Source organism: Fukomys damarensis, unplaced genomic scaffold (assembly GCF_012274545.1).
Source record: "Fukomys damarensis isolate Sample0158 unplaced genomic scaffold, DMR_v1.0_HiC HiC_scaffold_11, whole genome shotgun sequence".
NCBI classification, from domain to species: domain Eukaryota; kingdom Metazoa; phylum Chordata; class Mammalia; order Rodentia; family Bathyergidae; genus Fukomys; species Fukomys damarensis.
Window position 1 is genome coordinate 43,387,752 of NW_022900923.1, and position 22,273 is coordinate 43,410,024.

Genomic DNA, 22,273 nt, shown 5'->3' on the forward strand with positions numbered 1-22,273 from the left:
CAGTCTTAGCATTACGCAGTCTCTACTCTCGGTCTGGGTGGTAGAGCTACAGCAGAGGGTCTGGGCAGGCAGCTTCCGGCTTAGGAACTGACCTGCTTGCCGTGTTCCTGCTTGAGTCCTTTAGCTGTGGGTTTCAGGCCCATCAAAGCACTGGTCACCGCAGAAACCTTGTCCCCAGTCTAGGGAATCTAGGCAGGAAATGCTGGGTTTCTTTCATGGTCTGGCCTGAGCTAAATTGTTTCAGGTGGGAAGTGAAACCAGGGCTCCCTGGCAGCACAGGGGCTATGAACAAGGCCTCGCCAGTGCCTCCCTAAGTAAGCTTCAGGCAGGGGCAAGCTGAGCACCAGGTGTAGGGAAAGGATGCTGCCTGGCCTGGCTTGGGTTTCCTGCCCACCTTCGCTCCTTCGTCTCCCGCCCTGCCTAGGTTGATTCTATTTCTGTTGCGCACCTGCTTCCCTGAGTTTGCATATGTCTGCCAGGTCTGTGGGTGGCGAGCAGCCCTCGTCTTTCTCTCGTACAGTCCTTCCCATCCCCTCTGCTCCCCGTAATCCAGGCCAGCTGGAGCCCAGGGACCCCTCACAGGTCTGCACGCCTCTGCCACAAGCCCAAAAAGTTGGCCAGGGCCAGGGGACCGGGGAGAGAGTAATCCTCTCTGTGCTGGGGGTTCCCCTGATTTCTCGTTCAAGGACATGAGTCTGGCCTGTGACTGTTACAGCAGGTGCTCAGGGCAGCCCAAGGGGAGACCCGGGAGGGCACCAGGCAAGGCACCCCAAAGCTCATTGGTCAGGCAGCTCCCTGTCCAGGTCCCATTCTGGTATCCTGGGACCGAGACAGATGGGCTCAGCAACAGGGAGTCTGCCTCGGTCAGTGGGCATCTGTGCCAGCCTGCGCTGCCCTCCCAGGAGTGGCAGTTGTGAGCAGGGTGAGGGGTGTCATCCCAAACACTCCACTTCCTGCTTCCACTTAGAAAAGATCCAGACTCATCACGTTACGCAGAACAAGCTCAAGGTCTGTCCATCAGTCAGGTGTGCAAGGCTCCAGCTTCCATGTGCCAAGGCGGTTGAGGCAGATTGCACTTTTTTGGAACGGATATGTTCTGATTACATCAGATGCGGGCTTTGTGCATGTAAGAGCCTTCTGCAGCGTCTGTAGGTGCCAAGCAGTGGAGCTCAGGTTGTATGTTCCTGACGTGAGCCCGGCGTCTAGCCCACCACTCCCTTCCCACTCATCCTTTCCAGACCTGGGCCCTTTCCCCAGCCTGATGTGTCCCTGTCTTCCCAGCGAAGATAATCCCTCACTTCCACCTGTATCCACAGTCTGTTCCGATTGCTGTCCATCTGTCTGACAAGCTGTGATTTGCCCAGGGTGGATGGCACGCCATGTGGAGGTTTTTGGACTGAGCATTCCGCTTGGAATGTCTGGAAGCTTCATCCCCGCCTTTGACAAAGCTCAGATCCACCATTGGTTGAGGGGCTCCTGATGGGTGCTCAGCTTCAGGGCAAGTTTTGGGGACAGAACGGAAGGAGGCCTGCCATCTCCCCACAGTTTCTCATCTCCCACACAGTGTTCCCCGAAGCTGTGGTAGAGAATGGCCAAGGCTGGGGTGCCTTCCAGTGGGGCCTTCCATGGGGCTGGCGGTGCCTGCAGGGCCCTGTGCCTCAAGCTCTGGTTGCCCCCGATACAAGTAAAGCCCATCCCTGCTCCGTCTTCTCAGTTGCCAGGCTGGCGGGGTCCGCTGAGCACTGACCAGTGTTATTTCCATGCCCAGAGGTCCCACTGTGGCTGGAAATGACACTGAGCCCAGGGACATACAAGGTCCCCTCGGGGCATCGCTGACTTTTTCATCCCACTGCTCAGCTTGGGGGTTCAAGTGATCTCCATGCTCTTGGACCCAAGCCAGGGGTGGCTTTCCCTGGGGAAGGCTTGTCTCCCTTTGCCTGTGTGTCCTGACAGCTCACACTGCTGACCCTGCTTGCTTTCTCTCAGCCTTTGCTTCTTGTCACTGCCCTCCCATCTCGGTGCCCCTGCCCACCCTGGGTCAGAGGGCACATTAATTCACCAGCTGTGACCTCAGCTGGCTGCAGCTGCCTCCTGCACAGGGACTAATGGTGAGCAGCCTGGGAGGCTGCCTGAGGGGACTCCTTTCCTCGCTCCCCTCCTGCTGTGCCATTGTAGCTCTGCAGCCATCGCCAGAAAGAACGGCTTTTGGGGCCAGGGATGTAGCTCAGTGGTTCGGTGGCCTGCCTCACAAGCGCAAGGACCCAAGTTCGATCCCCAGTACCAAAAATAAAAAAAGAAAGAACGGCTTTTGGGGCCAGGGATGTAGCTCAGTGGTTCGGTGGCCTGCCTCACAAGCGCAAGGACCCAAGTTCGATCCCCAGTACCAAAAATAAAAAAAGAAAGAACGGCTTTCTTCCCGCATCTTGGCAGAAGTGGCCATGTGCAGTGGGCACAGGTGATCTGGAGTTGCATTTCTTCCTTGTCGCTGATTGGCCTTGCCAAGCAAGGAACACACTCTACCTCAGAGAGGGCAAACCTTTAGAGCCCAAGGCCCACATCGCAACCCCAAACCCACTTATCATTGCAAAGTACTGACACTGCCCCTCAGTGCGCTGTTACCCGACACTTGGCCATGGGGGTGGTACCGGGTGGCTTGTGTGGCGAGCCGACACAGAGGGCTTTTCGTGCTGTAGGTTCATCACATGCATCCAGTCCCTCTCCATGTCTCTGGGGAGTGCCTGGTCCCCGCGGGAGCGTGGGAATGTGGATGTGCTCGGGAGTGCTCGGGTGTGGGCCAAGGGCGGTGTGAGAGTGTGTGAAGCTTTGGGGCCCATCGACTTGGATTCGGGGGCTAGGGATGTACAGGCGCTGGAAATGAGAGAAAGGAAGCCCAGGGCCTGAGCCCCACATTTAGGGTGATTCCAGTTATCAGGAGTGATTCCTAATGATGCCTCCAGACAGTGGTGGGAAGGGCCCAGCGAGCATTCCACCTGCCAGGAATGATTAGAAATGCACTGCTGCCAGGACCCGGTTGGAGCCATCCTGCCCAGGTGGACAGACAGAAGCTTCTGGTCCCCCCAGTAGCTCTGAACAGCGGGGGAGTCCTGGGTGCACAGGGCCATGGTGCAGCATGGACCAAGCCTGGGGAGCTGACCTTCACCGTGCAGGTTCCTACAGCTTCTGGGGTGAGAGGGACATGCACGCGAGCGCCTTGGCGATGGGATGTGTGCATCCCCTCATGCTTAGTGTGCCCGGAACTGAGCATCCGTGCCAGGCCTGGGCCATCTTGGGACTAAATATGAAGTTTGGGAGAGGCAGGGACCCCACCACGGCCTTCTTGAGGTCTAAGAATTGTCTGGGGCTTGGGAAATACTTTGGCTTTGTTGGTTTGAACTTGCCCAGCAATCTCTGGATGCCCAGTAATCTCTGGAATGTGTGGGCCAGTCAGTGCCACCCCCCTCTGCGGGACTTCTGATGTCCCCAGTAGAGAAGGGCGGGACCCCAGGAAAATGAAAGGGCTTCTGTTGGTTAGGCTCTGGTTAAAACGCCTAGGATCACTTCATTCTCCCTGTGGAAAGCTCTCTGACAACTCTCTCTCTCTTTCTCTCTCTCTCTGGATTCCCTCTGGCCTAACCTCTTACTATAGGCATAGGGAGGAACACGGGATTTTTTTTTTTTTTATCCTGAACCTCTGGAGATTTGAGACAGGGTGAGATGTGACAACTCCCTAGCAGTTAGTGTTGCCTGTTTATTTCGGAAGTTCTTGACTACTTACTGTTCCAGTAACGTTAGTACTGGTTAGATCACTGGAGATAGAATGCAAGGAGGAGAGGTAGCTCTGCCTCCCTCTGAGTTATCCCACCATTCTTCACCATTCTTAGCTCCAGCAGATACTGAACTGGAGAATAAGGGTAGAGCAGTCTTTTGTCAGTGTCCGTGTGCCTTCTGGAGAAGGAAAGGGTTCCTGTGCAAAGGTAGTCACATGTACACAGCTCCGGGAATGGCTGGCCTCAGAGAGTAGCTGGAGGTGGAAAATGGTGCTATGAGCAAAGAGCCCAGGTCTGACCTGCCCTGCGCCTCTGGTGACAGTCGAGGCAGAAAAGATGCCCAGCACGTGGCCCACTCGCAGCGGCGCAGCGGCGTCACTGAGTACCAGCCACACGTGCCCCTCTGCCGGGCTGTAACGCAGACAGCTTGGACTTGGGGTGCCTTGACCTCAGACTTCCCAGAGAAAGGCAGGTACCCGAGGTCGGGGAGGAACGGGGCAACTGCAGGACGGGAGAGCAGGGCGCCCACGGGACCACCACCCGGATGGGAACTGTTCTCTCCGTGTCACTGGCCGGGTGACTGGCAGAGAAAGCGGACAAAAGTGACGCTGGGTGAAGCTGGGGTGGGGGGGTCCTCCAGGCCGGGCTCTGGGGCTGGACCCAGCTGGTGCTGTGGGGCCCGCGCCCGTGGACTTGCTGGGACTCCCTGCCGTCCCTGGGGTCCGAGTGATTCGCGTGGGCCACCCTGTCCTCGGCTGCGTGCATGCGGGTGCTTTGACCGCGCCGACCATGGGAAGGAGCGAGCTGCGGGCGGCCGTGGTCTCTTCTTTCCCATGGTGGCGTCTGCCTTGGCTGTGGTCCCTCTCCGCCTCTGTTCGTGATTGCTGGGGAGGCTCGTTTCCGGTGCCCTCTCCTCCTGGGCTGCCTGCCTGCCTTGCACGCGGGGGCCGAGTGTGCAGGCCGGGCACAGCCAAACCGGGGACTCGGCTGTTTCACATTTCCCTCCCAGCTCCACCCACGTTGCCCCTGACTACCGAGGGTGCTGTGAGCAGCACTGACGCCACTGCCCCTGCCACCACCGAAGCCACAACAGTCCCCACCATCCCAACTGCCGCACCTACCACCATCGCCACCACCACCGTCGCCACAACTACTACAACCACCGCCGCCGCCACCACCACCACCACCACGGAGAGTCCTCCCGCCACCACCAGGAGTAAGATGCAGGAATCCGGTATTGCGAACCAGCTGCCCTGCCCCCCATCCCCTGGGAGAAGAGCCCCAGACTTCCCAGCAGGGAGGTGGGGTCCGCGGGGCTGTCTGTCAGCACCTTCTTCTGTGTTATTCACAAACTCTGTCCAGTGGCGAGGGCCCCGGGGTTCTCCAGTCTGCACCCCTCACCCAGCCTCCGATGCCTGCGCTGGAACACGGTTCTCCAGCAGGACCCCGGTCCCAGATGGGTGCCTCCAAGCGTGCAGCGCTGAGCACTCGGGGCGGGGAGGAAGCGCGCTGCAGCCGTCTGAGCGAGCTCTGGGCTCGGCTCCATTCCTGCCCTCAGGATAAGCAGCCCTGTCCCTGAAAGCCCCACTCCTTTCTTGTTCCTCTTCCCTGAGGAACTCTTCCACTTTCCTTTTCAAAAGGCAGGCTGGGCACGGTGGCGTGTGCCTGTGATTCCAGCTACTGGGGAGACTGAGAGGGAGGGTCACAAATTCAGGGCAACTGAGAGAGCTTCTCAAAGTTACAAAAAAGAACAAGTCACTCCCTCTGCGGCTAGTAAGAGAAGGGGTGATCGCGGCTGACCTGCGCCTCAACTCTGAAAACACCGAGCTGCTTTAGAGCTGCAGTGTCTAGGATTTAAACAGCATGCACTTGGGGAAGAGCTGGCTGAGGAGGAGCTTTCTGCAGTGTTAGAGGCTGCAGTCAGCAGTGACTTGGCGGCGGGGGTTCTCTGGGACCACAGTGAGGCGGTGCTGTGTCCTGAGAGAACTTCGAGTTCGCAGAAAAGCTCCACGAATGGGGAAAAGGAGTCTTACTTGTTTCTGGAAAGATCGGCCTTGTTGCCCCATGGGGCTGGCATATGACCCTCACTTCACGTTCCCGCCACGTCTGAGACCTGCAGAGGGCCGGGCTGATCTCACCGAGAGCTTGGGGATATTGCTAGGTACCCCACTCCCCTGGACCCGGCAGCATAGCGCTGCCAACCCAGAACTTTTTAAATGAATTTTCATCTTCACCATGCCTTACATCTTAGAACAAAATGTGTCATAATTTATCTTTCAGAGGGTGATGTGGGCTTTTTTCCCTTCCAAGTGTCTAAATTTTTTAGATTTCAGGGCTACGCCCTACTTCTTAGATGCCTGGAGTCAGTGGAATTTCCCCTCATCTGCCCTTTTTCTTTTTATAGTTACTGATCACTCGTTTTGTTGTCCTTCCTTTCGAACTTTCCAGGAAAGTCCTTTGCTGGCTGTCGCCTTGATCTTTCTGTATGGTGATGCTTTCTTCTGATGCCCACCTCTAAATCACTGTGGTTTCTTTCCCACTGTCTGTCCTTTTCTGAAAGTACTTCCCTTTAAGGCAGCCAGATTTGGGTCAGTATTACCTTGGGAGCCAAACTGCTTAAAAATAAATTATCTAGCTAGTTTATAGGGTCCAGAGTTAAGGAGGAAGAAACTCAGGTCCCCAACTCATGGCTAATCATCATCTTTCGTTCCCATTAGCAAGAGCTGTGAAATTCCAGGGGCTGGGTGGGATTGAAACAACCAGCCCAGTGGAAGCATCAGAGATGAGGCTTCGTGTTCACCTGGGGCAAGCAGCATCTAACTTGGTTGTAGCAGAAAAGACACTTTGAAGTGAAAACGAGAAATCTGTTGTCCTTGTCCCCCAGCAGAGCAGGCTCAGTGGCATGTCAAGTAGATAATGCATAGGGCTGGGATTTAGCTCAGTGGTGCCGCCCCCTGTCTGGAAAGTGCAAGGTCCAGAGTTCTATCCCTGGTACCAAAAAAAAAAAGTAGATAATGAATGCATTGTCAATGTACTCTGTTCATTTATTTTTGACAAGTGAATTGGTGACAATTCCCCTTCATGCTAATAAAATATATAGGAGCCACACTTTTAAAGTCTTTGAAATATGAGGTCTCATGCTAGCCCTCTCCTATTAAATCTTTGCAGGAAAATGGGTTAATCAGACTGCTGGGACTCTTGGAAAAACATGATTAAATTGGAAGCTTAGCGCCATCCTCCAGGACACAGGCTATGGTTTCGGACAGTGCTTGTAACAGGAAGGGTTCACACTGTCTTCATGTACCTGGAGCCCTGAGGTTTTAGGTCCCCACTCATTATAGAACATCTGAGGTCATTGTGTACACACTGGAGCCTGGAAGCATTTCCCTCCATCTGGTCCTGTTCTTCCTGCGTGTCTTGTCACAATTCGGACTTGATCTTTTTCAGTGGTGCTAGGGATCAAACCCAGGAGCAGTCAAACCCACATAGTAGACAAGTGCTCTCCCACTGAGCTGTACCCCCAGCCCTGTTTGCTTGGCCTCTAAAGACAGCATTTCTCCTCCCAGTAGAACTTCCACATCTCCCCTCTGTCAGCCTCCCGACCACAGGACCTTTCACTAACCATTTCCTCGCACAGTTCAGATCTATGATAAAGGATCCAATAAGGAAACAAGCCCCGGTTAAAGCTTCGAAGGGCACGGATCCAAACCCATTCTTGCATCCCTGCCCTGGCCCATGCAGACACAGGGACAGTTTCCAGCTGTCCTCCACATACCTGTCCTCCTGACTGCTCTTGCAAGTCCCTGGATGGTGACCTCTGGCCTGGCCACCCAGGCTGCAGCTTGGAGTTCTGTCAGACCCTGTGCACAGCCATTTCTGACTGCCCTTTCCTGGCTCTGTGTGTGTGTGTGTGTGTGTGTGCCTTCTCCGTGTCACCCACGCTGCCCCCTCCTCACTAACACCTTTCTGACCCATCCCCCAGCCCCTGATGAGCAGTTCATATGGAACGTCACGGTGTTCCCCAACAGTAAATGGGCCAACATCACGTGGAAGCACAACTTCGGGCCCGGAACTGACTTTGTGGTTGAGTACATCGACAGTAAGCATTGCTCTGCGGGGTGGCGGCGGCGGGGAACAGTAGAGGCCTTTACAGGGATCCTGTGTGCTCCCCCAGGCTCAGGGAGGCCTTCTAGCCTGGCTTAATTATAGTTTAATGAGATTGATGTGTGGTCAGGCTGCAGAGGTGGGAGGAGCAGGCTCGAGGAGAAGGAAAGGGCTTTGAGGCCATTAGTGAAGCCATCGAGTTGCATGTGTTTTGAGGACCTGTGGAACAAGATGCTTTTGTCTGTTTCCTGCCCGGATGAGAGTTCTGAATGGCCGCCAAATGAGCCAAAGCTCCCCTTGGTAATATCTCCCAACTCCAGCTTCATGTATCCTGATGCCTCTACTGGATGGGCTGGGCCAGTTCACAGATGGGCCAGAGTGAGAGACAACCGGAGCCATTTGTCCCAAAGAGCTGGTGGCTTGAGCTGAGCCATTCACACTTTACCAGATATTGGGACCAAAGACAGATTGGTTACACTGCCGAGTGTGGTCAGGACCTCCTGTGAGCAGAGGCCCCTGCTCCTCTGAAGTGGAACCCACCCTGTTGACCTCTCTGGCATGTACTCTGAGCAATGGAGCCAAAATCCACCTGAGCTAGCCCACTTGAAGACCCCTTAGGAAATTCTAAGCCAGCGCTGAGTACTTCATGGCTGGAGGGGGAGCTCATGTCCACAGGATCTGGAATCCCTAGTTTGGTTCAGATTTTTTAGCTTCTCACAGCCCAGACACAGGCACACACACACTTTTCTGGCTATGAGGCTTTGCCATTGGGCCAGAAATGAGAGATAAAAGCAGGAGTGAGAGCCAGGGAGTTGAGTCCTGTCTCATCTGCAGTCATCATGAGGGATGGTAGCTGGCTGTCTTACCCTTGGCAGGAAGACCCCACATGGGGAGCGAATCACTTCCGGGATGCCCACGCTTTGGTTGACTTACTGAGAGTTTGAGGAAGTAGGTCATGTGTGTTTAGTGCCAAGACTAGTGAGAAAGAACTTCAGGAAACAATGTCCTCAGCGGAAGGGAGATCGTATGAGAGTTATCATTGCATGGGCCAGCATGGGGAACTGCCTAGTAGCCTCCTGGTCTGTACTGCAGACTGGGCCCATGGTCCCCGCACCCCTTTCCCACCCTTTCTGCGCCTCTGACAGGAACCTGAGCACTGTCTCTTCAACTCCTGGTGCCTGGCTCTAGCCTGACAGAGATTTCTGTTCCCCAGGCAACAATACAAAAAAAACTGTCCCTGTTAAGGCTCAGGCCCAGCCTGTACAGCTGACAGACCTCTATCCCGGGATGACATACACCTTGCGGATTTATCCCCGGGACAACGAGGGCATCAGCAGTACCGTCATCACCTTTATGACCAGTACAGGTGAGAGGGGACCTGGCCTGGCCATCCCCTGCAAGCATGGGGCATCTCATCATCATTCCCAGCTTCCTGCTTGCCTCTTCTCCTGGGAAAGAAGACTCATCACTCCATTCCCACCTTGCATGGCGTGTCTGAGGCCCCTAGAGAGCCAGGGCAGCCAGGTGTGCATGCACAGTGCAGAGCCAGCTGATCCCGAGGATCCCAAGCCGGTGGGCTAAGCAGGGATCAGAGGAGACAAAGGATGGTATAATGAGAACGGGAAGCCTCCGTCCCCTGCTATGCCTGAAACAAAGAGCTTGGTGTCCGTGCAAACTCCGAACTCTCACTGTGTGTGGGTCAGGGCTGCTGCACAGTTGAGCAGCCTGCCCCGCTGCATTCAGGGTCTCCCTTCCGCATGTGGAGCTGGGGACAGGGCCATCCTGGGGTCTTGATCCAAGAACCAGACAAGGGGCAAGGACATTGGTTACCGCCTTGTCACCATCATCTGATTTCGAAAACACCCAGTAAGCGGCACAACTTGTTGAGGGCTTTATTTTGATTTGAATTTTGTCCCAAAATTCAAGTTTGTCTGGTCTAAAAGCTGACATTTTGTTGGGCTTGGAGACAGGAAGACGTTCTGGCTTTATAGAGGCTTTTGTTGTGGATGGAGTAACCTTTTCCTTGTGTCAAATGAACAGGCTGTGTGGGGCTCAAAAGAGGAGACGAGGTTGGGAAATCTTGCTGCTGCTGGGCATTCCGGATGCTGTATGGACTCTTGCTTATCTCCATGGTATAGCTTTAAAATTGGCCAGGGGAACAGCCAAGTAGGCTGTACGCTAAGGCCTGGGGCTAGGGGGGAGGGGAGGGAAAAGAGATTAAGAGCAGGATTGGTCCCTGCCTCTAGGGACGTCCTAATCAGATGCAGGTTATTAGACACATGGGATAGAAAGAGGGGGAAACCAGTGATTTATATGAATTTCTGAACGTTGGCTTGCATATTCATTACTCCTCCTGCGGCTGGCCTGACAAGGCTGATCCTGGCATCCTGGGAGTCATCCCATCTGTACCACTCCTCACCCCACCCCGACTCCTCCCTGAACCCCCGCCTGTCCTGCCGATTTCCGTGCCATCAAGGCTCGGAGTCTGACAGCCTGCTCATGCCCAGCCAGGCCGCCTGCTACAGGGCAGCCAGGCATGGGGACAGCAGACCGAGCGGAGCAGGTGGCTGGACTCTGACCCAGTTGGGGTCCTTAGCTCTTGCTCACCATGCATATTTTAGTTTTGCTTTGTTAATAAACCTGTGTGCGGCACAGAGGCAGGAACCAAAGTTGATACAGGTGAGGGTAGGGGTCTATCCTCAGGAATCCTGAAAGGCCAATTCAGCCTCCTGTCAGAGTTCCGCCTCTCCATGTGTCAGCCCTGCGGCTGTGGGGAAAAGTTAAGGAGAGAGCCAGGGAGAAAGGTGTCTCTCTGCCCCCCAAGGATATTCTCATCTGCTCATAGGTGTTGAGCAGGCAGGAAGAAGAAAGTAACAGTGACTGAGATTTGCCTCTCAGTTGGGTTTCAGAACTCATTTCTCTTTTGCTGGGCTGGTCTGCAGAAGCTCATCCTGATCACCTGCCTTCAGAGAAACGGAGGCACACAGCACAGAGAAGCCCTCCCAGACTCCTCCCCACACGGGCAGGAGAAGACAGGCTGACGTTGCTGGCTCTGGGTTCATATCGTCACCTCCCTCCCAGGCTGACTGGAAGTTACTACGCACATACCACGCGGGGAAAGAAACTATTTGGATTTTCTGAAGTATGTACGCACCTGTGGACGAGTGTCCAAGTCCTCCAAGACTGAACACTGTTTCCTGGGGGTGGACTGCAGAGCCAAGTCTGCACAGTCCCGAGACCCGCATTTCATGAAGGCCTCTCTGGGCCCAGCCAGCGGTCATTTAGGCAACCACAGGCCTTCACTTCAGTCTGAGATGCAGCTGCAGAGGTTCAGAAATGAAAGGAAACCACCGGGGGTGCTCACAGCTCCCCCAGCCTCACAGGAAAGAGCCCATTGGGAAGCTTTTGGAGGCAGGGAGCCCTGAGGAGCTACAGATGCGTAACCTGGGCTGTGAGGCCACCTGCTCTTCCCAAGGGCCTGTAGGCTGGGCTTGGGCAGCACCTGCGGGATGCTGGTGGTGGACTAGCAACCAATGGGGCAGCGGCCAGCTCAGACCTCAGGAGGGCAGGAGGTTTGACTGGATAGGGCAAGATAGGGGTGGGGGATTTATAGGGAGCTTAATCGAGAGTGGACAAGGCGGTGTGTGCAAAGATGGGCTTCTCTCACGATGGCTACTCTGTTTCTACTTCTAGAATGTAGCTCTGCTGACTTTGGGTGGCCGGCCTGTCTTCTGTGGGCGAGCCAGATTCCTCCCTGTTTGACCCAGGAGTCCAGGGGCACCGCCGCTGCAGGCTGTGTGGAGGAGGCTTGCATGCCAAGGCTCCTAGTCCGGTGCAAGAGGCTGTCAGGCCTGAGTCCAGTGCCAGGCCGGGGTCTAGTGCCGGGATGCCATTCCGGCTCCTGCTGCTTCCATCTGGTGAAGGGAGGGAAAGCGCACCTGGTCTGAGTGCGGATCACATGGGGCCACTAGGAGTCTGGAAACCAACTTAGCAGATCGGTTGAGGGGGGCACTGGTGGGCGATGCACCCGCCTTGGAGCCTCGCTAAGATGCCTTTCTCCAGGGAGGGGCTGCAGGGCCGCCGTGTAAGTGAGATGATCGTCTCCTGAATGTCGTCAGCTTTGTGAGACGTGCCTGAGCCCACCATCCCCCAGAGCCCACTTGCCCTTGAACAGCCATCTGTGTCCAAGCTTCACAGGCAGTTTCAGTAAGGACGGAAGAAGGCGCACTGGAACTTTACCCGGTACTGTGACTTCTGCCTCCTAAGTTTCTCATGTAGTCATTTCCCAGGGAATCCATGACTGTCTGGCAAAAGAAAGGGACTGCTGTGGAGAACATCGGATGAAGCCCCAGGAGCGGCGGTGGGGACACTTCTCTGTGCACCTTAGACACCACTGTCCACACACAGAGGATGTAATTCCCCCACCCAGTGCCCCGGTGTCGTGCTGGACAAGCCAGGAGCCGATCCCTGTGACCCCGAGCCGGCATCTGGAAAACCCGCAGCAGCTGCGTCCCAGGATAACCACATTACACCGAGATGAAACTGGTCCCGACTACTTGCTGTGTGACCAGAACCATACCAAGTGCTAGGAGCCTCAGAAAGACCCGCTGTTCTCAACTAACCAGGACCTGGGAGACAGAGCAACTCAGTTACATTTATGTGAAATATTCAAGAGTGAAGTCAGAGTCCAGAGGTGGTGTGAGCTGGAGCGATGGGAAACAGCGAGCAGGGAGAACGTGGGTAGGTGGTGAACGGGAAGGACAACAGTCCAGGGGGCTCAGATGGGGTGGGAGAAGTACCCAGTTGACGTCCAGGCTGAGTAGCCGAGCCCAGTGGGGCAGGAAAAAGAACAAGTTGGTGATCTGCCCCAGGAGGCTAGGAACAGCATAACGTAACATGTCTCGCCGTGTCTGTAAGCTCCAGGACGCAAGAGGTGAGGACCCTCCTAGATCGCAGCACTGAGGCAAGATGCTTTGGAGGGAGCGACAGCAGCCCTTAAAAACAGGGAGAGCAGCAAGGCCACTGGCAGAGCCCCAAGGCTGGGAGAGCCACAGAAGGAAACAGGAAGTGCATGCTCTGAATCCAAGCAGAGAGCCAGCAGGCGGCAGCGCTGGGCCCACAGCTGTGGAGTGGGGTGCAGGGACGATAAAGGTGAACAGTTCGGCGGGAGCGCTGTGCCGGAGCCAGGGTGCAGAGGCGGCTTCCGGAGAGCTCTGGGTGGTCAGAGCAGAGGCACTGGGTGGAGAGGCTTGAAGTCAGTCTGCTGCGGCAGAGAGGGAACTGGAGGTGAGGGAGGTAAAGGCATCTGCCTGGACTGGGCAGAGCATGAGCTGCAGCTCAGAGGTGCGGGCTGTGCCATGAGGATTTGCGTCTAAAAAACCACAAGAAATCTCCGTGCGTTCAGGAGACAGCAGAGAGGAAGAAGCGCACCGTACTGGAGAGTCCAGAGGTCCTTAGGGGAGTGAGAGACCCAGAAAAGCATCCAGCCCAGCTCACAGGGAAGGAGGCAGAGCCCTCCTTCCAGCACAGGCGGGACCGCAGCGGGGCCAAGAGTGGCCGGGTCTCCAGAGCATCGAGGACAGTGGAGGGGAGGGGTCCGAGCAGCACAGAGCCTGGCGTGCTGGGTGGGCAGCTGCAGGGCTGGCTAGAGCACCGGCAGCAGGCGGCTGCACCAGACCCGACCCGAGCTCAGCTCACCTTCTGGGGGCTCTGGAGTCTGGGCAGTGAGGAGCACAGACTGAGCCACATGGCCTGCAGCCACATCCCCGCTCTGCCACCTACTTGCTCTGTGAGGCTAAGTGAAAGTCACTTAGCCTCTCTGTGCCTCAGTCTCCTCATCCCCGAAAATAAGAGCAAAAACAAACCCCTTCGTCGTGGGCCTGTGTGAGGACTGAAGCAGGTCACGTGTGGGGAAGTACGCACAGCAGGGCCTGGGCAGTGGAGATGCTGATAAGTCTAAATCAGTAGTTGTGGAACTCTATCAAATGGTTGTAAGTGCTGTGAGCAAGATGAATTCGACCTCTTGGATCAAGGGTGGCTGGGTAGGCGGTGGGTGACAGGGCCTTTGCTTAAGCTGGGAAGGTGCAGGAAAGGCTTTTGGGGGGCCTTCCAAGACAGCAAATGCAAAGAAATGCAGAAACAAGAGCAGCAGCAAGTGCAAAGACCCTGGGGCAGAAATGAAAGTGGCCAGTGTGGCTGGATCATGGAGAAGGATAAGCAGAAGGTGGGATGGAAAACTAGGGAGGTGGCCAGGGCCAGGTGTCACAGCCTGACACGTCAGAATGAGGGAGGTCAAGCTTTCTTCAGCAGCCATGACAAGCTCTGGGCGGCGGAAGCAGGAAGTGATTGGGTCGTGCACGGCTGTGCGGGGAGTGGGTTGCCAGACAGGAGCAGGGATGGGTTTCCCTCCGCAGCTTGAGGAGGTCAGGTAACCACAGGCCGTGTTCTTAGGCACTCAACTGCTTTGCCACCTGGGGCCGGGCAGGAAGTGCACGTGTGGGTCTTCACCATGTCTGCCCCCGGGAAGGACAGGATGGGGGTGAACCAGCTCCCTGCCCATAAAATGGCATGGGATGAGGACGCTGGGGTCCCCACCCCCTGGCCCACTGTCACGGGCCCTCCCACAGCCGCTCAGGGCCAGCAGGCTCCAGGGCTGCTTTGCCTGTGCTGCGTTGCTCGGTCGTCCCCTCCTCACCCTGGTGTCCCGGCAGCCCGAATGCAGTCCCTGGGCCATCGGGGTCACCATCGGGAGACCCAGGGCTCCAGGCAGACGGGGCGCCTCACCGCCAGAGTGCATAGTCCACTGCAGAGGTGTGAGAAGGCACAGGCCGCCCTAGACCTCCCCCGCCCAGGATCCACTGCCAAGGCCTGGATGGCTGTGGGTCCATGCTGGTCGCTGGTCAGCAGGGTCGCCCCCTGTGCCTGCGTAGACCTGCAGGGTGTCCTGGCGCTGCTCCGGGCTGGGTCAGGTGGAGGAGCCCGGCCCTCCCTCTGCCCCCGCTCTGCTGTGCCCAGCGCTGTGGTTTGCAAGGATGCTGTTCCTCAATCTCAGCGAACTTCCGTGCCCACACGAGCTGTCTGGCCCTCTGCTGCTTCCTGCACCCCTTTCCTTTGCCTGTTTTCTGACCTTTTGACCTTGGCTCTTTTAACCGTTTCCTTTTGGTCGCTGTGTGAGGCAGTTTGGGGCAGAGCGCTGTCAGGCGGTGGAGTTGGGCTCCAGCAGAAGATCCAGGTGCCATAGCTGCGCTCCTCCCCTCTCCTCCGCCTCACCTTCTCCCGTACCGCTGCTCACGGGTTTGCTTCCCACCCTCCTCCCCCCAGCGTACACCAACAACCAGGCGGACATCGCCACCCAGGGCTGGTTCATCGGGCTCATGTGCGCCATCGCCCTCCTGGTGCTCATCCTGCTCATCGTCTGCTTCATCAAGAGGAGTCGAGGTGGCAAATACCCAGGTGAGCCTGCCCGTGAACCGCCAGGTACCCAGCCGGAGCTGGAGGCTTGGAACCACGGTCCTCTTGCCTGCCCGGCACATCTGGGAGCTGCCAGCGAGCACTTGGTTAATTACGCTGGTCCAGCGTGGGCAGACAGCTTGGTCCAGGCAGCTCCAGAGGGGATGGAGGGAAGTGTGGCTCCTGCTGAGAACGACCTTCTCTGCCCTTGACTCACCACCCATCTGCTTGGTGAATTGGCTTTTTTTAGTCCAGATCGCATTAGAATCCTGTGTCCTAGGGAAGGAGTAAGGAAGAGAAGTGTCTTCTCTGACCATGTCAGAGAGGATGGGGAACAGAGGGGTCTAGACAGAACATCACACCCGTGAGAGCGGCTGCAGAGACGGCCCGCAGAGGGACCTGAATGGAGAGGTCGTCACACTGGCTCCTCATGGCCCTTACAGGGCATTGGGCTTCCCTAAATTTCTGCAGAAACACCTCTCTTCTGCTCTCCCAAGATCCTCCAGCCCAGACAAACCAAGGTCAAAGACAAGGACCTCTGTCATTCTTGTTTCTGAAGATATTGTTTTCCAAATGGGCAAGAGAGCCATCTGTCGGTGCTGGGTGGGTGGGGTGACAGGAGACAGGGTAATGAATGACCCTGCAAGCGACCAGCTTGCTGGACCGCAGAATGAAATGGCTCCCTCCCCCAGAGCCCCGTCACCAGGCGCTCTGCATGCTGCCCAGATGCCTCCTCCTCCAGAACAGGCCCAACCTCAGCACAAACACGATGGAAGGAGAGGGGATCCTTTCTTACTTCCTTCCCCCTGCCAAGCACCCACAGACCCTGGGGTCTTGAAGGGATGCTTCTACCTAAGACAGAAAGGCAGAGAACTATCTGCAGTTCCTTGCCGCTGGTGTTTTCTTCCACTTAGTTTTCCCCAGGAGCCACAGGGCCCGGACTCCAGGCTTCTCTAGTCTACTAATTAGTGATGTGACTGTTCTTCACCTCTTAAGGCCTCGGCTTCCCTTGCTTAAAGTAGGAGTGATTATCCAGCCTTGTTCTTCAAAAAAGAACACATCAAGCGTCCCCTGCCCAGGTGCCTGGTGTATGCCAGGTGAAAGGTGTCCCTCCCCCACGTTGCAGCTGCTCAGAGGCACAACACGGCACACCCATAGCCGGTGCACACCTGGGGAGTTCAGGAGAAGAGCAGCCAGCGAGGGAGGACTGATGGGAGACCACGCCAGCCCTTAGGTGTAAGAGCATCCTCCCTGAACGGGGCAGGCTGCCAGGAGCTTTGCAGAAAGCTTCTACTCTTGAGGAAAGAACCAGTGTTCTGTTCTGAACGTAAGAAATATGCACACATAATTTAAGACCAAGCAGAACAACAGAGGGCGAACAGTAGAGTATTTGCCTTTGGCAAGGGAAGGCATGCCTTCCCTTCACTCCCTTGGGAAGACTTTCTGGGAGGAAGTGACGGGGAGCTGGGGAAGAGGAGATTCGGTTTCTCAGTAGGGAGAAGCCAGCGGAGAGGAGGAAGGGGCAGGACAACCCGACGACTGACTGAGCTCAGGAGGCAGGAACAAGGTGGGCACGATGGTGGCTCTCGCTCATTGGCCATTGGCCCAGGGCAGTGTCTTCTGGCGCTGTACCCAGCAGAGCCCCTGGGAGAGGAGCCTGCTTCTTAATCATCCTGTCTGTGTCTGCCTCTCTTAATGACCAAGTTCGAGAAAAGAAGGATGTTCCCCTGGGCCCGGAAGACCCCAAGGAAGAGGACGGCTCCTTTGACTACAGGTATGTGGCACACACCCCCGGGCCCCTCACCTCAGAGTAGCTCAACCTGGCCGCAAGGCCTCTCTGCACCCATGTCCTCGCCCCTGGGTTGTCACCTGTGCCTCTCCCTCAGAGCAGGGGGCTTGTGCTCCGAGAGGCTGCATCCTGATCGTGCCGGGTGAGCTGCTCTCCAACACAGCTTTGGTCACGTGCACAGCTCAGATGTCCTGAGCGCCTGTGTGTACCCTTCCACCTTTTCACGGCAAGCTGAGCTCCGCTCCAGACTCCTCCCTGCCTGGACCTCACACCCAGCCCCAAAGACAGTGACCCAGACAGGCTATTGTCCAAAGCCTCCAGGAGTGAAAGGAAATGTGGGTTCTAGGGCCTTTCCTCAAGAACCTGGCAGTATCTCTGGACCTTCAGCTAGAACAGGCTTTGGAGAAGCACCCATGACCTAGATGAGAGGGCTGAGGCCACGCTGAGAAGCCGTTTGCCCAAACTGCCATGCCCACCACAGTGACCCAGCGGCAGAACTGGAAAGGACGGGCTGACTGCCAGTTACAGCTCTTGTCTCTGCCTGTGCCCCCACTCAGATCTGGATGGCCCTTTGCATCTTGGTTTAACACTATCAACTGCTCACTGGAGGGCAGGTGTATTCTGAGCTTAGGAACAACACAGGATGGCTCATGGAGTCTCATTCCAGACCAAGTGCGGTGGGAGGAAATGTCTGGGCAGAGCCCGCCCTCCCCACCCCTCCCCAGTTACTACCCAGGCCCAGTTCCTACCCTATCCTCCTCTGACCTCTCCTATTCCTTTCTGGGCTTCTGCCATCCTGCCCACCCAGGAGCCCGTCTGGCTGCTTTTGGACCACAACCATCCTTCTAGTCCCAACATCCCCATGAGCCTCCCCAGAGGGCCACCCGAGGGGCCCCTCCCTCTTCCTTGGCTGCCCTCAGCAACCTAGCAGGCCCAGTTCCTCGGCAGGCTGAGAGCCACTCCCTGGCCTTCAGTTCCAAAGGCCATGGACCTTTCTCTCCCCAGGCCCTCGTGCAGCCAGAGAAGAGGGGTGAGGACAGGGCCAGCAACCTGCACTGGGAGAAGCTTCCACCTCGTGCACAGCCCTTACCCAGACCACGAAACTGTTAAACAAAAGCACCGTCCCTGCCCCACTGAGGCGCTCACCGGCGTGCACACACACACACACACAGCATCTGTCTCAACCCCCAATTCATGCATCCAGGAGTTCCTAGCTGGCAAAGCCTAAATGAGTAAGGAGGAGGGAGAACTAAGCTTCCTGGGAGCAAGGGGAGCTGGCCCACCGTTACTCCATTTGGAGGTGCAGCTTTCGATGGGGCTGTGCCGCTCTGTCCTGTGTCTGTCTTCCCGCACCTGCAAGGTTTCTGGGAGGCCGAGCTGACAGGTGACTACACCAGGGCCACCCTTTCGTCCGAGCCTCCCCGGGCAAGGTTTCTTCCAGACCTAAGAGCCAAGCACACTAAAGTCCTCTCCCCTGCTGTTCAGTATCTCTGTCCTGTGGCTGCGTTCTGCAAATCGTATAACACAGCCCTTGTGACTGCAGTGGGCAGAGGGCCCTGGAAAGGTACATGTAGAAAAAAGGCTTGCAGGTAGGCTGAGGGGTCTGGCAATGAGATTTCCACTTCCAGCTCAAACTCAGAGCAGGCTGGAGACCTGCTGGCCTCTGCCACTGTCCTCCTGAGTGAGCACTGCTATGAGAGGAGCCGACGGGGCCACACTAATGGGCCGCACTCACTCAGCATGGGGCAGCAGGCTGGTGGCTTCCGTCTCCTAAGGCTCGCTCACACAGGGCCTCGCTCACACAGGGCCTCCCCAACAGCTATCTGCCCAACGCTGCTGTGAGAAAATGCTGCCTGCTGTGATGGCAGCTTAGCTGGGTATTTTTGCCACACCCAGGAGCCACTGAGACTGGGGGAGCTGGGGAGGGGTCCTCTGCACGCTCAGACCACATGGCGTCGCTGTGGTCCGCCTGGCAGGCCTCAGTTCCCCCTGCTGGCCTACAGTGCCTCTGCCTGGGTGCCGGCCGTCTCACCTCTGCAGCGCAGCCCGCAGTACCTGGTCCCCCTGGGAGCCCAAAGGGCAGAGAGAGTTTCCCAGCAGGGGAAGGATTGGGGCCTTTGTGTCCTCGGGAGCACAGCACATCTCCAGGCTGGGCAGCAGCGTCCAGCAGCTCTCCCCCAGAGGGGGCTGGTGGGGTCCTCCAGGCCTGGCTGTTGTTTTCTCAAGTGTGCTGGCCTCCACCCCACTTGCTAGGTCCCAAGTGCTAGCAGCTGTTTGCGGTTAAACTACAGGTCCGAGGAGAGCGACCGTGAGCCAGGGAAGTGAAGAGGGGGAGAGGTCTGTTTTCTTCAACCTTTACAGAGGCACAGGGCGTCAAGGCCCACCTTGGACAGGCTATGGCCACGAGGTGACACAGGCCCCATCCTGACTCCTGCCATCCCACGTGGTCTCACGAGCTGTGGCTTGCCTCTCGTGGAGTGGGCCGACCTCTGCTGCTCCCGCTGCACAGTGGCCCTGTGTTCTGTAAGGGACCCCAGAGCAGGAGTCCAGAGGTGGGCGCTGCACCTCAGGGAGACGTCTGTCCCCCTGGGTCTGGGATTTCCCTCTGTGGAGGTTGCTGCGTTAGGGCATGAAACGCGGTGCCCCCGCCCCGGGCCCGTGTCCTCTGTGCTGCACAGGGCCTGTGTGTGGTGAGAAGTCAGCCAGGCAGGGCAAGCGGGCCCTGATTCTGTCTCTCTCTGACCAGTGACGAGGACAACAAGCCCCTGCAAGGCAGCCAGACATCTCTGGACGGCACCATCAAGCAGCAGGAGAGCGACGACAGCCTGGTGGACTACGGTGAAGGCGGGGAGGGGCAGTTCAACGAAGACGGCTCCTTCATCGGCCAGTACACGGTGAAAAAGGACAAGGAGGAGACCGAGGGCAACGAGAGCTCAGAGGCCACTTCGCCCGTCAATGCCATCTACTCTCTGGCCTAACAGAGCCCACCAGGCACAGCCGCTACTTCGCAAGTGGGAGGAGGGAGAGGGGAGACGAAGCTGCCGCAGACCTACCGCAAAGCCGCCACCGCCTTCAGGGACAAGGGCACCTGCCGCTGGGTCTGCCCCGCCGTGAGGACCAGCAGCCACCCAGCCCCCACGTGCCCCGCCCGCCGTGTGCCGCTGGTACGGGAGATTTAAACTAGTCAGATTGAGTGATGCTTCCAGCAACTAATCGCATGTCAAATAAAAGATATTTTATGTAATAAATTACTGCTACAAGTAATTCAAATGTCATTTATCAGTTTTATTATCAGTCAGGCAAAGTCTTGTTTCTCTATATTAATCAAAATCAAGTTTTTTTTTTTTACGCTCACGCGTGCTCACGTCTCTGCTGGTTACCGTACTTCTTCTTGTCTCCATTCTTTTCTTTGTGCATCTTTCCCTCCAGACCCAGCGTCTCCATTCTCTTTCTTTCTGTTTTTTAAAAAGTGTCCCTGGAAAAGCAAGACTGGATGGCTTCTCCCGCAGGAATGACCCAAAACAAGGCAAAGAAAAGCAGTAGTATTCATGCCGCCACCGGGCCAACAAGTTTCCAAATGCCTTTCTCGCCACGTGCCTGCCCTTGCTCCCACCCCATCGGCCTCTGCCCAGTCGGCTGCTGAGCTGGGCTTGGCTTCTTTCTGGAAAGTGACAGTATTTGGGGCAGGGAGAGGACGGGCAGGCCTCCTTGCCTCTCTCGGGTTTGGTTGGCAAGTTGACCTCTTGCTCCTCGCTCTCGCCCTGCCCCTGCCTCTGGAGAGTCCAAGAATGAGCCGCACCGATTCCGAGGGCGAAGGTGGGGAACGCAGCAGGTCCTGACAGGCAGGACTTCAACTGCGGTGACTGGACCGCCGTCAGAGGAAGTCAGAGGCCTGGTCTCTCCGAAGCTTCACACCGCTGGAGAGAAGCGAAGGGCTGGGTTTGGACGCCAGTGAAACCCAGGATGCAGGAGAGAGGACCACACCTGCTGTGTGGGAGTGGGGCACCTGCCCACCTGGCTGGGGTCTCCGCTGCTGCGCTCAAGGAGAGAGCCTGTGAGCAGAAGCCTCGCTGGTGTGTTCGGGGGTGTAAAGCACTGCTCCCCTTCCATCTCTAACAGCCGCCCCCAGTTCTGTGTGACACTGAGACTTGTGCTTGACTTGTGTGTGGATGGGCACTGCTGCCTGCCTGTCCTTCTTTAGGGTGTGTTCCTATCCGAGGACCCAGAGGTGACGCCGTACTGACAGTGCTGTGACGGCCCCCACCTGGGGAGGACTTGACGCTCTTCGTATGCCTTACGCAGCTCTGATCTGTCCCTGCAGTCCCTGGTCTCGGCCTGTCCTGCAAGCCTCGAAACCTCCGGTGACATCTGTCTTGGGACTAGGCAGCCTAGGCAAGGGTCCCTGCAAGACCAGAAGCAGCCACTCCGCACTTGCCCTCACCCCGCTGCCCACACGGAGACACTTGCGGACCTGCAGCTCTCAGACCGAAGGTGCTGCCTTCCTCCTGCCCACCTAATCCATTTTTGAAACCAAAGGTACCTACCCTCAGCGATGCAGAGAGCACCCCCTGCGGCTGTTCCTGCAGTTGAGTCAGTGTCGGGAGGGTTGGGCTCGTCCTAGGTGTACCGCCTGCCACTGATTTGAGCCTCCAGCTACAGCCAGGGGGCCTGGGCAGGGCCAGGGCTGTGTCCTTCAGAGACTTTATTAAAGCATCATTTGCCACATGTGTAAGCCGCAGAGGTATTAGCAATGCTTGCATCACTTAACCCCCGGGTTGAAGGTCAAGCCCATAGACACACATTGTCTGCAGGTAAGAAACCGTAACCCAAAGCAGAGCCATAAGGTTGCTTGAACCTGAGGCTGTGGCCGGGCCGGAAAGGGCAGCTCTCAGGATGAAAGGGAACAGGGTAAAGAGGAGGGGCTGGGGAGTGAGCTCAGGTTCCCCTCCCAGCTCTCTTCTAACACCTGCAGGGACGCAGGTGGTCATTCACTCCTGCAGCCAGGCCCACTGTCCCTGAAGGGAGTGTCGGGGAAGTGTGCCTGTGAGCTGAATTAAAGGACCAGACTTTCCAGAAAATGCTGTGGACCTGAGCAGAGTGGACAGTTTCTCAGGTACCCATTCCACACTGCATCGTTCGTCCTGGTGAACCAGTGGCACCGAGA

The 22,273-nt window shown here is 56.8% G+C and overlaps 1 protein-coding gene across 27 annotated transcripts in view; it reads left to right on the top strand.

Annotated features, from left to right (window-relative positions):
• Positions 1 to 20,277, top strand: part of Nfasc (neurofascin) — a 109,253-nt gene extending 88,976 nt beyond the window's left edge. For 13 of the 27 annotated variants that reach the window (XM_033762184.1, XM_033762191.1, XM_010613037.2 and 10 more), the window contains 6 exons: positions 4,777 to 5,001; positions 7,750 to 7,866; positions 9,085 to 9,237; positions 15,192 to 15,323; positions 17,025 to 17,094; positions 19,856 to 20,277. In XM_033762184.1, the coding sequence (XP_033618075.1) occupies positions 4,777 to 5,001; positions 7,750 to 7,866; positions 9,085 to 9,237; positions 15,192 to 15,323; positions 17,025 to 17,094; positions 19,856 to 20,087 (929 nt within the window). In that variant the 3' untranslated portion in view covers positions 20,088 to 20,277. The remainder of the gene's footprint in view (positions 1 to 4,776; positions 5,002 to 7,749; positions 7,867 to 9,084; positions 9,238 to 15,191; positions 15,324 to 17,024; positions 17,095 to 19,855) is intronic. The other 14 variants (XM_033762197.1, XM_033762198.1, XM_033762203.1 and 11 more) reach the window with 4 other exon arrangements.
• Positions 20,278 to 22,273: the final 1,996 nt, after the last annotated feature.